General features: G+C 46.9%; 2 protein-coding genes across 2 annotated transcripts in view; both read left to right on the plus strand.

Moving 5' to 3' along the window:
* Window positions 1-13,738, plus strand: part of LOC135385862 (uncharacterized) — a 170,533-nt gene that overhangs the window by 22,340 nt on the left and 134,455 nt on the right. The gene's annotated exons all lie outside the window — the stretch shown is intronic.
* Window positions 4,910-6,820, plus strand: LOC135383909 (uncharacterized). The gene is made up of 3 exons (XM_064613196.1): window positions 4,910-5,351; window positions 5,424-5,645; window positions 6,441-6,820. Exons 1-3 carry the CDS (start codon window positions 5,251-5,253, stop codon window positions 6,661-6,663), a joined length of 546 nt encoding a protein of 181 aa, XP_064469266.1. The 5' UTR covers window positions 4,910-5,250; the 3' UTR covers window positions 6,664-6,820.

Here is a 13,738-nt window from a genome sequence, read left to right on the forward strand (position 1 = left end):
GTTGGGAATCCAATTGTAGCCGTTCACTCAGACGACTGTCCCGGAGGCCAACAACCAGCTTGTCTCGAATAAGTTCTTTGAGCGAAGCAAACTCGCAGAACTCTGCTAGCCGGTGTAGCCACAGTTTCGTGTTCCAGCTGAGAGCGCAGGTTGAAGCGCGCGCGCTCGTAGATCACGTTCCGGCTTGGAACGAAGTACTTGTCGAAGGCTGACTTGAGCTTGTCGTAGTCGTTGGCTCGTCCGTTAGTCGCATGGAAACGAGGACGTCTTCTGCCCCGGTCCCCATAGCGTACAGGAACGTGTTCACCTGTGTCGAGCTGTCCTGTTTCTGCAGGCCCGATATGATCCGGTACCGCTCCCATCTCGTCACCCAGCGCTTCCACCCCTCCGGTTGTCGAAAATCGAACTTGTCCGGAAGTTCTACCGCGAACGGGTTGAACGCAGGTGGCGCAGGCGCAGGCGTAGCCGTAGGTTCGCCGGCCGCTGTTGCTAAGTCTTGGGTGGACATTCCAAAGTACGTGAACTGGGCTGTTCCACTAACGTGTGACCGCTGCCACCATGTCGTAGTCGAGCGGGTAGAAAGGCGACCGTCTCCAAGAACGAGAGAACGTTTAATAATCAAAGCCACGCGCTCAGCTCGCACATACAAGCGACGGCCATGTCCCAACCTTGTCGTCGTCTTTATATTACAGTATTAGCTATACAGCTATTAGCTATACGCGGGGAGTACAGCGCTCATTTCACGCCAGAGGGCCACGTGATTTGGAGTGGTGGAGATAATTGGAATAGGTGCCGCTCAGCTGGCCAGATAAACCGCTTTCCGGCCCAGATAAGCCTCTGTCGGCATGGGCGATGCGCTCTTCAGGCGCGCTTTTTCGGTTTCGCCTCATTTGCATACCGAAATTCGGGGATGGATACTTTAGCGCACGTGCGTATTTCAAGATTTGTTAAACGTGGAATGGTGTCCAGCGAGGATAGGCTCGCAATCTGCCATCTCGCTTTTGCCCGACATTCACTAATTAAAAATTTAATTAATGAATTTCAGGTAATTAGTCATCTGGTAGTTACATGCTCTCTTGCAGAGCATGTCCGCCTGGCCGTAGAACTCAACTGCAAAAACAACATCTATGCTGCTCCCATAGCTTTACAAGGCTCGATGCCATTATGTGCACATTTAAATAAAACAAATATCAAGTCAATAGCTTTTCTGTAAAAATTCTGGTCAGTCTTACGTGACGCACAATATATGTAAGCCCCATTACATCATCGTCTTTTTATGTGTGTTCGTTTGTGTCACGATCTCACAGGTAGTAAAAGGAAGTAAACAGCAGTAAACAGAAATTTTATTAGGAACCTGCTGATGGAATGGACGCAGTTCCGGCGGTGTTGTTCTTGACAGACATGCCTCGAATCCAGAAATTCGAGGCATGTCTGTCAAGGGCAACACCGCCTAAATTGCGTCCATTCCATCAGCAGGTTCCTAATGGAAGACACCACTGGTGTGTCCTGGTTTACAATGACGTGATCCGGAGACTGTACAGGACCTTGCATGCTCAAACTTCCTGGAAAATCCTGACATTGACACATGAGTATCATGTTTTTTGCTTACTATACGAGCAACCTATGCGTGCGGCAGTAAACCGTTATTGCGGCACTTGTAATCCACCGATGTGAGTAACAATGAGAGTGTTTTTGGCCGGTCACAAGCCTCTCCCTGCTACAATTTGACACCTGTGTTGTGTATGTGGCCTCATCGTGAAACGTGGCCTACACGTTGAACATGCGGACCCAGTTTTGGCCTAAAAACCTTTCGTATTATACCAACAGGCGAACAGGATATTTGGGCCCACCTCCTCCCTGTTTTACGTCATCCACAATGAAAGGCACATCGATCGATCCTTATAATGTTATGGTTTCCATTTCGTTCCAGGAATGAACGAAGTTCCTTTGCTTTCTTTAACGCAGCGGCGACGATTCGTCCTGCCGGCGGTAAACAATATGGGCATCGATTATTCGGGGTAGTGTTGTTTCGTACCGAAGACTCGAGTAACAAATGGAATTACAGAGATAATGTCGTGGAGGGTAGAGGGATGTGGTCTCTAGGGAGGCAGAAGACAGTCGTGCAGCAGGAAGTGAGGAACACTGCATTCAAGGGGATACCCAAATGGAAGGAGTTGCCTTAAAGGTACTGTTAAGCAGCACCGATCAAATGTCATTTAGTGTGGCTATTCGATAGTCCAAGCCACCAGGACAAAAACTGTGCAAGTTTCATTCCAATCGACGGTGCAGTTAATTAGAAAATTAAAATTAAAGATTACGGGCAACACTGCACTAGGTATTCGAAATGAATCCGTACTTCTGGCGCTTCTCCATACACATACGGCGGCAACCACATTGCATGCGTATAACACTGGGCCCGACATAACAATCCACCACAATCCACCATAAAATCCGCCCCTGCAATCCACACAACGATCCACATCTGAGGACAAACGGATAAGCGAACTGAAATGAAATGTTGAGCCGTTTAAAAAAAATGTGTCAGACGTTCAAGAAGCCAGACAGCGCCGGGACTTGTTTGTTCACAGAGGTTCACAGAGAGAGTTTGTTCGTTCGAAAGAGGCCGCGAACAAAAGGGCGCGCAGGCGCAGCAGAGAAGTAGGGAGAGCCCCCATCGAACAGCGGCCAGCACTGAGTTACTTCGCAAAAACAGGGGTTAACAGTTTAAACTGTTAACAGGGGTTTCAGAATGCATAGGTAAACAGGAAAACTAATAATATGGTTACTAAAATAACGAAGTTCCGATGTCATAGTGTGTAATACCAATTTTCAGTGTTGCCCGCTGTACAGGGGGTTGTTTGACACCAGGCGTCGCACCGCTCCACTACGCCGCATCTTTCATGGCAAACTAAAAATATTTATAGCGCGTTGTCGGTCGTATGGTTCCGCATATGGTATTTAGAAGCAGCAAAGTCTCTAGTCACATCACCGGCATATCATGCTTGTCTACTGCTTTACAGCACCTTTAAGGTGGAAGAACGGATAAAAACTGGCAATATTGCAAAATATGCTACAGCACGGACGTACAGTGAACCCTCGTTATTATGACCATGGTCGTTCCCGAAAATTTTGGTTATAATGTGGAATTGTCATATTAACGGGGGGGATTTGCAGAGGTTTCACTGCATTGTTCCCCAGGAGTATGGTCGTAAAGCGCGTGTGTCAGATGGTCGGGGGTCATATTAACGAGGGTTCACTGTATTACAGACATGGGCAGTGATGGGCAAAGTACCTCAAAATTATACTTAAAGTAAAGTACCAAGTACCTGGCGTCATTAGTACTTCAAGTACAGTACAAAGTACCCAATTCCAAATGTACTTCAAGTAAAGTACAAAGTACTACTCAAAGTACTTCAAGTATTCATCAAGTACATTGCGAACTTAATTTGTACCACTTTGCATTTCAGTGTTTAGTATCTGTGTCTTGCTTTTTTTGCAAAACCTTAGCGAGCATTCTTGACAAATGCTCTAAAGCCTGCTAAATCGTGAATATGAACCTAAAAAAGGATGAAGCACAATGTAAGCCATCATTTTTATACGACTGTGATCTGCAGCAATGTAATCTATGTGACCAATTAAAAAATGTAAAATGTAAAAATTAAAACATATGTGTCTTTCAGATTGTTCATCTTGTCATGCAATCACACATTGTGATATAAAATGATTCTTAATTGCCAATGAAGGAAACAATATAAAAAAAAGCATAGAACCCTGCATTGGGAGAACTGAAATGACAATTGCCCAAGTCATTGTGCTGTCGGTTGCAATGTCATAATGTGTGCGTTCCATTCGTTTTACATAATCATAGAAGCGTTGATACTTTTTCAACATCTCAAGCCTCTCAACAATAAATTTGCTTCAACAAATATGCTCTTTAACAGCACAAAAATTCTTTTTGGTAAAATGTCAGACTGGACTCTTGGTACTGCTCCCACTAAAAGCACTAAAATGACGGCAAGAAGACGAAAACACACAGATAGCCCGCTATCTGTGTGTTCTCGTTTTCTTGTTGCCATGTTAGCCCTTTTAGTAGGGTGCATTTTTGATACTCTTTTGTGATTTTTTGTCTGGAGTCCAAGTTTGGGTACTTGAGTACTTGATGGGAAAGTACTCGGAAAAAAGTACTTTAAGTACAGTACAAAGTACACGATTTAAAATGTACTTAAAGTAAAGTACAAGTACACAGAAATGTACTTAAAGTACTACTTGAGTACTTGGTACTTCAAGTACTGCCCATCACTGGACATGGGTTTGTAGCCAGAGCCGTTGGCGGTAGCACAGTGTGTCAATACTGTTGCTGTTGTTAGTTATTAACCCGCAATACTGTTTTCACCAGCAGAGTGTGCCAAACGAGTACTCCTTTCCTGAAAAACACATAACTCGCGAAGAGCCTCCGAATAAGTGATCCACGTAAGTGACGAATAATTTGAATGAGTGACAAATCACCAGTGAGATTTTCTCTTTTTTTTCTCCTCATTTTTCCTTATTCACTCCACTTTTCCTTTTCTTTCCTCCTGTTACTTTCCCAATGAAACACAAGGCGACCTTGCGTTTGACTCACCTTCAGTCCTTTTCTACTCTCCCTCTCTCCCTTTTTTTCAAACGTTCCCCTCCTCTTCCTCTCATTCAAACATTCCTCCCCCTCTCCCCACTCGTTCACGGGACAATATTATGCTAAGGCTAGCCAGTGCAATCTCCACGAGCATATTTTTATACTCAGAAATTCGATTGAAGCTGGCGTTAACAGTGGCGAAACGTAAGGGAGTTGGGATTGATGTGACCATGAAGTCATACTCGGTAAAACAGCACGATATCCAACGAAGAAGCGTTCGTTCACAGCTCACTTAAAGGGACAGTCGCATTCTCCGAGGTCAATTTCGAAACTAATGCGAATTCTAATTCCTTGCCGAGCACTGAAATGGGCCCGAAAATACCATTTCGATCCGCGGCGTACTTTTCGCGCAATCCGATGAAAAGGAAACCGGAATCCTTGCGCCCTCGCTCTCTAAAAGTGGGAGCAAACGTCACCCGGATAAAGCCAATCAGCGCACGCCCTGGGTAAATGCGAGCCGCGCGCCTGTTTGGCGATCGCGAAGCGAAGGTAGCAAACATGGAGTCTGAAAACGAGAGTGATTTTCTCTGTCTGGGGGAGATTCTGATGAACATGTAAGCGGTAGCGGCGACGAGTTAATGCTGGATGATGACCCATACTCTACGGACCCAATGCCTCTGGAACCCGCCGACCAGGCACGAGATGTGGCTGCGGCTAACCCGCGGGATGACATTTTCAGGTGACGTATCTCTTTGCATGGTTGCCGTCGGATGTGCGAAACAGTTTAGAATGTTGAAATTGTTGTCGGCAGGTGTCTGTGTGGAGTCTGCGACCCACAGGAGCCCGACGAGCGCCTGTGTTGCCATTCTGTTGCCAGGGTGGTAGAAATGTGCAACAGTGCCGCCGTGCAGTGCATAACACAACACCCATTACTCAGGGACATCTGCCTCCGTAGGGAGCTTCTAGTGGTGTACGCGCCTCAATTCTGCCGCTATGATCAACATTTTAGGCGACTCAATCCCCAGGACCACAGGTAAGCCTGCTGCAGTGCTCTTCCGTTTGCTGTGATTACGACCGTAATGATTTTTTTTCGGTTTAAATGACCTCCCATCAAGATTCGGAAGGGTAAACTCGGGTGCTAGTCGGGTGTTGTTGGTTACGCAAATTGTCGAACCTAAAGTGGACAGGGGTTGTATACATTCTCAGCAGCCTTTTGGCCTACACCAGTTTGTCCCCCATAAATCATAAGCGTGGCCGACAGCCGTGGAACGACCCAGAATCCTGGTCCAACAATTCCATTAGGAAAAGTGAAGAAACACTCTCGATATGCTCTCAATTATGCCAGTTAGCCATGGCCTGATTGGCAACACAAAACTCTGATTGACAGATATCCAGTGGGAATTCTGAAGGATAGTCTTACAAGTCTGAAAACAGAAGCATTTGAGGTGCCAATAAAGGGGGGGGGGGGAGCATGTTACTGAAGAATGTAAGAGTAATATATTTTGGGAGAAATTGGATTTTGCCGGAATTGGAGGGAAGCTGGTTCGGGAGGGAGTTAGCTGTTGGAATCGGGTTCATCCTGAAAGAGGCGGACCATTTTTCTGTTGTACTATGTTGCACACCTGCCAACCTTCCACATTCAACATGCGGGAGACCCCGGAACTAAGAAAGGAATGCACAGGCTTTGAACTCCAAGGTTGGGAGAGTGTCTGTTCTTCTGTTCTGGCCATTGTTTTCCCAACACTGTGGGAGATTTGGCAGGTATGCAAATGCCCACAAGATATAATGCTAAACAAAAAGAAATGTCATGTGGATTTGTCTTTTCCAGGTGCCTGAGGTTCACGGCATACTCGTCATTCACGAGATGGGTCTGGGGATACCTTGGTCCAAGGAACAGACGACAGGTTCCTGGATGCGTTGTCCGAGCCATCAGGAGGGAGTTCCCATCTACGTCCTATCAAGGCTATCAGCGTTACGACCATCGAAGCAAGGGTGTCTTGACCAGAGAGACAAGCTGGTGCATACTGATGGCTGGAACTGGAGACATGTAGTCGCAAGACAAAAATTTTGCTGACATAGGCACACTTTGTGTAAATGAGCCCTTGGTCATCCCCCTTGCCTCCCATCAGAGGTTTTGGAGGATACTATAGGTGTGTGGTGTACGGATAGGTTTATCCGTACACCAGACACCAATAGTATCCTCCTAAACCTCTGATGGGAGGCAAGGGGGATGACCAAGGGCTCATTTACACCAAGTGTGCCTGTGTCAGCAAAATTTTCGTCTTACAGCAATCTTCGTCTTTTCGTCATTGCAGTGTGGGGGATGTTTTGTCTTGTCACTCTGTATCTCCAGTTGCAGTCAACAGACTGTCGACCCATCTGTACAGCAAAAACTACTACACGTGGCAGTATTAGCTCTGGCATCAAATCCAGACTGTACTGCACTAAGCTAGTGCCGAGGTGGGAATATTTTGAATTCTGTGCAGATTTTCAATGCGGTGTAGGGACGGGAATAAAGAATGACCCTATAATTGTATCGATTTATTGTACAGTGGAGTATGACGGAGTGGGAATAACGAAATAGCATAGGTTTATTTGCCTCCCATTATGTATGGGAGGCAAATAAACCTAAGCTATTTTATTATGTTGTGCCGTGGTTCTACATTAATGTGGTGTGAAGTCTGGGCGGTTACAGGTACGCTGCCACAGGGATGTTAGGGGGGTTCATGTTGGCAGATCCATATCTGGTGTACTAATACGCTATGCAAGTCTGTGTCCATTGTTTTCCTCTTCCTGGAATCAGGGGATGACAACCCCCTTGTGAGATGCGCCGTGAAGTGGGTCCCCAGCACTTGCTTCAGCCATGACCTCCACATCTGAAATATGGCCTTGAGTGTTAACACTCAAAAGAATATGTTGAGGGCCTAGCAGGTACAATAACAAATATAAAAATCACTATGCAAATAAATCTTCCCCTTTGCGGTCCCTGTTTCATTGGCACAGTTATTTTCCTGTCGACATTACGTTATAAACGCTGGCTGCTGCATCACACAAGATTCCTTTCACAGAACTCTACAATTTTCAGGGCTCGTACATATCCATTATTTTGTGGGACGTGCAAAAAGAATTGCAATATTTTCGTGGCTTGAGAAAACATACCAAATTCAGTTGATTCCGTTGACGTGCTTGCTGCCGCCTGAAATAGAGTCAGAAATTAGCAACAAGGCTGCAGTAGAATACTGATGCAAGTGTCTCGGACGTAGCCAAACACAGATTGCGATGCTTTCACATCCCTGAATGCTACCATCAGGCTTACACTATGAACTGTAGAAACATCCACTAGCTGCAATAAGATTAGAATAATGCTGTCATGTGGGAGTGTTACGTTACTCCTGCATAATACTGGCAACAATTAGCACAGCAACAACACACCAATCTTTTTTCTCTAGAGTACGCGTACTATTGCGTCAGGATGCTGCAATCATTGTAATAATTTGTGTACATTAGTAGCCGGTGTGACTGTGACGTTACAATCGGCGGCGAGGCCAGGTGTTCGCGATTATGTTTACTGTGACAACCAGGGTGTCGAACCGAACCCGAACCCGAACCGAAAACCGTACCCGAACCGTTATTTTTGCCGGAACCGAACCCAAACCCGAACCGAAATTTTCATGACACTGTTGAACCCGAACCGGAGCAGAACCGTAAAAAATAATAGCGGTAACCGGTTCGCAACAAAACGGTTCGGACATAAAAGAAGTCAGCATAAGAGTTCCTCTCTATCCCCGAACGAAGACACATTGGTATCATCATCACGCGCCTATATCATGGCACACGGATGGAAGATTAGGGTTCCCGGCCGAGACGCGCAGAAAGAACTGCGACGTCCACCCGTTACAAAGGGCATGGCCATCAGCATCATCATCATCATCATAAATTTCAGAAATGTTCACCTAGCAGTCAGACGACGACGTATAGTAAGTATACTTTCAGCGTCTTTTTAACATGTTGAAGCGCAGTTGTCCTTGTGAGTGCCGCGGCTAGCGCCCCACGCACGCGGTGCGGCGTCTACTCCTCAGAGACCAGGTGCCACGCGGACGAATGAAACACGAATGGAGTAGGCCAGTTATATAGCTCTACAGGACGAATATGTGATCAAATAAGCGCCCAAGATTTCCCTTTACACGTGAGCAGCACAAATTAAACAAGTCAGAAACATGAGAAGTGGAGAAGGAGCGTACGCAGAACGGTGCCTGTTTGATTGGTCGTGCTTTGAAAAGTAAATGTGGTTCTGCTTATTGGTAGCGCAGTTGTGTCGTCGTGACACATTGCCGTTGTGTTGTGGATTAACAAGTACACTGCTGTGAGGTCGGACAGAGTAAGGCTTGCAGGCTTATTTTCGACATGCTTCAGTACGGTTTCAGATCGATTCACGCTGCGAAGGCAGTGTGCCGGCAAGTACTGTCGTCTATGTTACGCTGTCCATCTTATTAGGCTTCCTTTAAGTGTATCTTGCTGGCACTGTGCGTGTGAAAAAAGATATTTTGGGAACAGAAAGTAGCAGGACTACACCGCTTCAACAGCGTGAACTCTAGTTGCAATAAGTGTTCATCCATTTCTCATTTCTCTCACTAAAGGGCTACCTCACCGCTAGAGACGTCAATGCAGACAACAGCAGTAAGCTATTAGCCACGCATTTCCTGATAAAAGCAGTTTTATGGAACATATATAACGGAAGCGTTGAACCGGTTCGCGAACCGGTTCTGGGCTGCGAACCGGTTTGCGAACCGGTTCGATTTCTGGCCTGGCCGAACCGGAACTGAACCGGAACGAAATCAAAACAACGCGAACCCGAACCCGAACCGAACCCGTATTTTTTGCGGTTCGACACCCTGGTGACAACTGACATTTTTCATCGCAGCGTATAGCTGTGACCACGCAAAATTGTCACTTACCTCCGTTACTGGTTCCTGCCCTTGTTCCTGATCGAATGTGGTAGGGGTGGTAGGCAGCGGCGTAGCCAGACCTCCAAGGTAGGGGGGGCTCGATACGAATACCAGCCCCAGTTCCGACCCCCCCCCCCGCGCTGATACTGGGTGCGCCTCCACAAACATACTTGGGCATAAGATGCAACTCTAGCATAATTGATTTGAACGTTCACAATGTGATTACGTTTAGGCTGTCATGAGGCCGTGTTACCAGATTCCAGAATGGAAGTATTTTGAAAGGCTCATACTTTGAAAATCATTGAAAAATGCAGATAAACGCCAGGAACTGCAAGAACTTTCGCGGTCGTCACATTCGCCCCCCCCCCCCCTCCCCGCCCATATAAGATTTTCTCCTCGGATTTGCACGGTTTACGTCGGTAGGCCCGTGGCAGGTAGGGGGGGCTCGAGCCCCCCCTAGCCCCCCCGTGGCTACGCCACTGGTGGTAGGCACGGCGTCAATCTTCAGCCGCTTCTGTTTCTGCCGTAGCCCAAGCCGAACTTGCAATACATCTTCATCAAAATAGGCGTCGTCGGCGAAATGACAGGAACAGACGCGTGAAACATTCAATCCTTGGGCCACACCACAGTAGTGGCTGGCGATCGCTGCCACCCACTTTCGTTTCGTTTCGCCATTGCGAGGTCGTTGAAATGTAAGCTCGGGATTCGCGTTATAAGTCTTTCTGCACCTGAGCACGTAGCACCGGTTTCCTGGCTGTGACATCGCACGTCAACGGCGTGAAATCCTAGGCCACACGCTATGGTTCAAAGTACTTCAAAGCAAACGCGACAAGACAACAAGAAAAAGGGGCAGCCGCACGCACAGACACACACAGAATCTGCGGCGGGAAGGAGCGCCTCCTGATGGTTGGTTTATCCGGGTGACGTCATCCAGTGTCGGCGCCTTGCGGGGATTGCCGTGCGCGCCGGAAGCGCGAACATTTAAAAATCGTTTCTGAGTCAACCAAGTGGATTTGTGCGGAGAAAATTTGCCGGCGTACATTATGAACGACAGGGAACATGACCATAATAGTTCCGGAACACGCTTCCGGATGCGACTATCCCTTTAAGGGGGCGAAGTCCTGGGTCCGCGTACTCGCGGAATATATCTTTCAAATTTCGTGCGTACTTTTCTTCTTTCCTGTGTGCGTGTGTGTGCATACCTGGAAAAGAACCACGTAAGAAGGCACATATTGCAAGCAACTGGATCTGGGGGGGGGGGGGGGATATGTTTATTGAACAAAGAAAGGGAGGAAAGGTTAGTTTGTAGGTTAGGCGGAGGCCTACTTGCTATTATTTTACAAAGAAAAAAGAACCACACACACACACACAAAAGTGGGCCTTAGAGGCTGGTCGGAAGTGGAGGCACGAAGAAAACTCAAGAGGGTACTCGTAACCGCCCCCTGGTCGTGTAGGACTCGGCCGAGCAACGTGGCCAAACAGACGAACCAAGTTGTCCCAAGTGGCGTTGGGGGATGAGTCGTTGAGAGAGGTACCGGTTGCAGGATGATAAGTAGTGCTCAATTTCCGCTTCCACGGAACAAGTTGTGCAATTAGGGCAGTTCGTCCTGCGCATTTTATACAGGAGTGAGGGTGTGCGTGCAACATTCATTCGAAGGCTATGGGGGAGTGACTCTTCAGCTCTATCGCAACGACAGGCAGTAGTAAAGTCCTGCAGGGGGTCAATGAGACGTAAGAAATGATCATATGAGGTAGAGTCAGCTCGGAACTGCCGGGCACGGACACAGCGCCAATGGCGAATGTGAAGGGAACAGGCAGGGGCCGTTAGAGGTAGCGGGGTAGCGGAGAGAGCTGTGGTAGATGTTGCGAGTTGCACCATCCTGTCTGTGCGGATGTTACCAAGAAGGCCTACGTGTCCCGGGATCCACTGAAGCGTCACAGAATAGCCAGTGGCTGCGAGTTGGGTGAGAGCTTGAAGTATGAGCGCGAACTCGAGTGCTACGAACTCATGTGAAGGTCGACATGGCGTATCGGTGAGATCGATCATGCCGCATATTAGTGCACTCACCGAATAACATCACACTTGTAAACAGAGCAGGTGTGATGTTATCTGGTGAGTGCGCTAACATCCGGCATGATCGATCTCACCGATACGCCATGTCGACGTTCACATGAGTTCGTAGTAGGGCCCGAACTAACACCTTATCAGCTGATTGTGATCGTGAGTTGTGTGGCCTTGCGACTTGGTTGATACTGTGTTTAAAAGCTCTTTGCGCTTTTTAACATTGCATTGACAACACAAATCGATTAGATGAGAGCATATCCGTAGCGTAACTAAATCTCAGTGTATCGCTTCGGCTGAGTGAGTCTTGGCACTAGACGTTATAGCATCACTGGGTAGTATCACTCACACACATAATCACTAGGTGTAGCATCACTCGCATTGGCTAGCAGTGCGAGACCACACTTGGAAACATGTTTGTCTCATTTCATTCATTTCATTTCATTTATTTGTTCTTACTTTTACAATAAGCCCAGGGTAATGGGAAAAAAGCCACGCAATATGTTTAAATGCAAGAATGGCGTCTAAATCTAATTACTGAGGTCTTCAGACGTTATACAGAACGACGCGCAGAAATCATACAAGCGTTGCTTGCAAACTGCCACAGTTCATGTGTCCAGTGATTCAAGTCTATGTTGACGTTTGCTACGACAACGACTTGTCCGGAATGCATTGTGTTCGCCTGGCACACTAGCCTGTATGAGCCTGCCTTGCAACAAAGGGAAAAGATTTCTTCCAGCGATCTTGCTTCACATATTGTGAACGCACCTCGACTACTCCGCCCTATTGTCTGTTTCGCGTTGCTTCGACAGGTTAAACTTCAACCAACACGCTTTACATCTTCTTGTAGTTAAAATCTCTACTAATATCCAGCATACGTGTTATTTTTATAAACAAAGTATAGTAGATTATGAGCTTGGTGGAAAGAAAACCTGCGAAGGGAACGGAAGTAATGAAGATTTCTCCATCCCAGATGTTTCATGAATAAAGTAAACACTGCTCTTGGATAGCTCCTCGCGAGAATGTAAACTATGCACGCTTCCTTCTTCGCTAGTTTATACTGCAGGGGGCGAAACTCAAAGAAATTTCGGCTGAGTAAGGTGTAATATGTTTGCGAACACGGCCAAACTCAGTCTTTGTATGGTACAAAGCGTACTCTGTTTTCCCCCGGAAATACTGGCGCAGAAAGCACTCAAGCTGACAAATATGCACGTATAGAGTTTCTCGTTGTTTCCTATCGCACCCCCGCTCGAACGAATACAGATATGTGTTTACTTCTGTGACGTTTCGCTCTTGAAGCGCACGTAACAACCTATACATTTTGATTTGCTGCACACAACGACAACACATAAATCGTGACAATGAGATGGGGTGATTCACCGCTGCACGCAGTTAGTTTTGTGGTAAAATAAAACTGGAGAAGGAAAGAGAAATTTGGCATTGGTGCAGCGGATGAATACAGTTAAATAAGGTTAAGATGTGAGCTAGTTGGTAAGTTGGTAAGTAATTTTTGCTGAAACGACTAAAGAAGCACAGGGAGCACTTCAGCCACTACCCTTTTCTTAAAAACAGGCGGTTATCCTGCCTATTAAAATACACTATGCGAAGTGATTCATTCGACAGATGCAAAAATGACTCAGAATTCGATTTTAAAAATGGCGACCGTGCGCAACGGTGGCGATGCCCTCAACCATAGTTGTGTTCAACTTAGGAGGGAAAAGAAACTACTAGTCTTTCAACTACATACGTCGTTGGAGGTAAGGAAACGCAATAGAGCGCCACCGTGCGCCATCAGTGAGGGAGCGCACTTTCTGCCGGATCGTAGTACGTGCCATGCGGCCAGTCTTAACAGCCAATACGGAAGCAGAGTGAGTATGATGAATTACATAATTAACTGGCGCAATGAGGCAGCGTGACCTCACTGTGTCCAGCCATCCTATCCGCGGCGCAGTAATATTTCGAGATCTGACAGACTACATTCCTTTTCCGTCTTAAGTTGAACACGACTATTGCCTCCCGTGTCGCTTTGACGTCACTATGGTATACAGCACACTGACTAAAAAGAAGCGGGAAACGCCTACTCCGATTGGAGTGCGGTCGCCCATGGAACCGTAATGA

The sequence above is a fragment of the Ornithodoros turicata genome, chromosome 2 (assembly GCF_037126465.1).
Source record: "Ornithodoros turicata isolate Travis chromosome 2, ASM3712646v1, whole genome shotgun sequence".
Classification (NCBI taxonomy): Eukaryota; Metazoa; Arthropoda; class Arachnida; order Ixodida; family Argasidae; genus Ornithodoros; species Ornithodoros turicata.

Bases quoted from the DNA above. Each gene is read 5' to 3' on its own strand.
- LOC135383909 (XM_064613196.1), top strand. From the start codon at position 5,251: ATGCTGGATGATGACCCATACTCTACGGACCCAATGCCTCTGGAACCC. The intron at 5,352-5,423 runs GTGACGTATCTC...TGTTGTCGGCAG, and splicing joins CCGCGGGATGACATTTTCAG to GTGTCTGTGTGGAGTCTGCG. The intron at 5,646-6,440 runs GTAAGCCTGCTG...TGTCTTTTCCAG, and splicing joins CTCAATCCCCAGGACCACAG to GTGCCTGAGGTTCACGGCAT.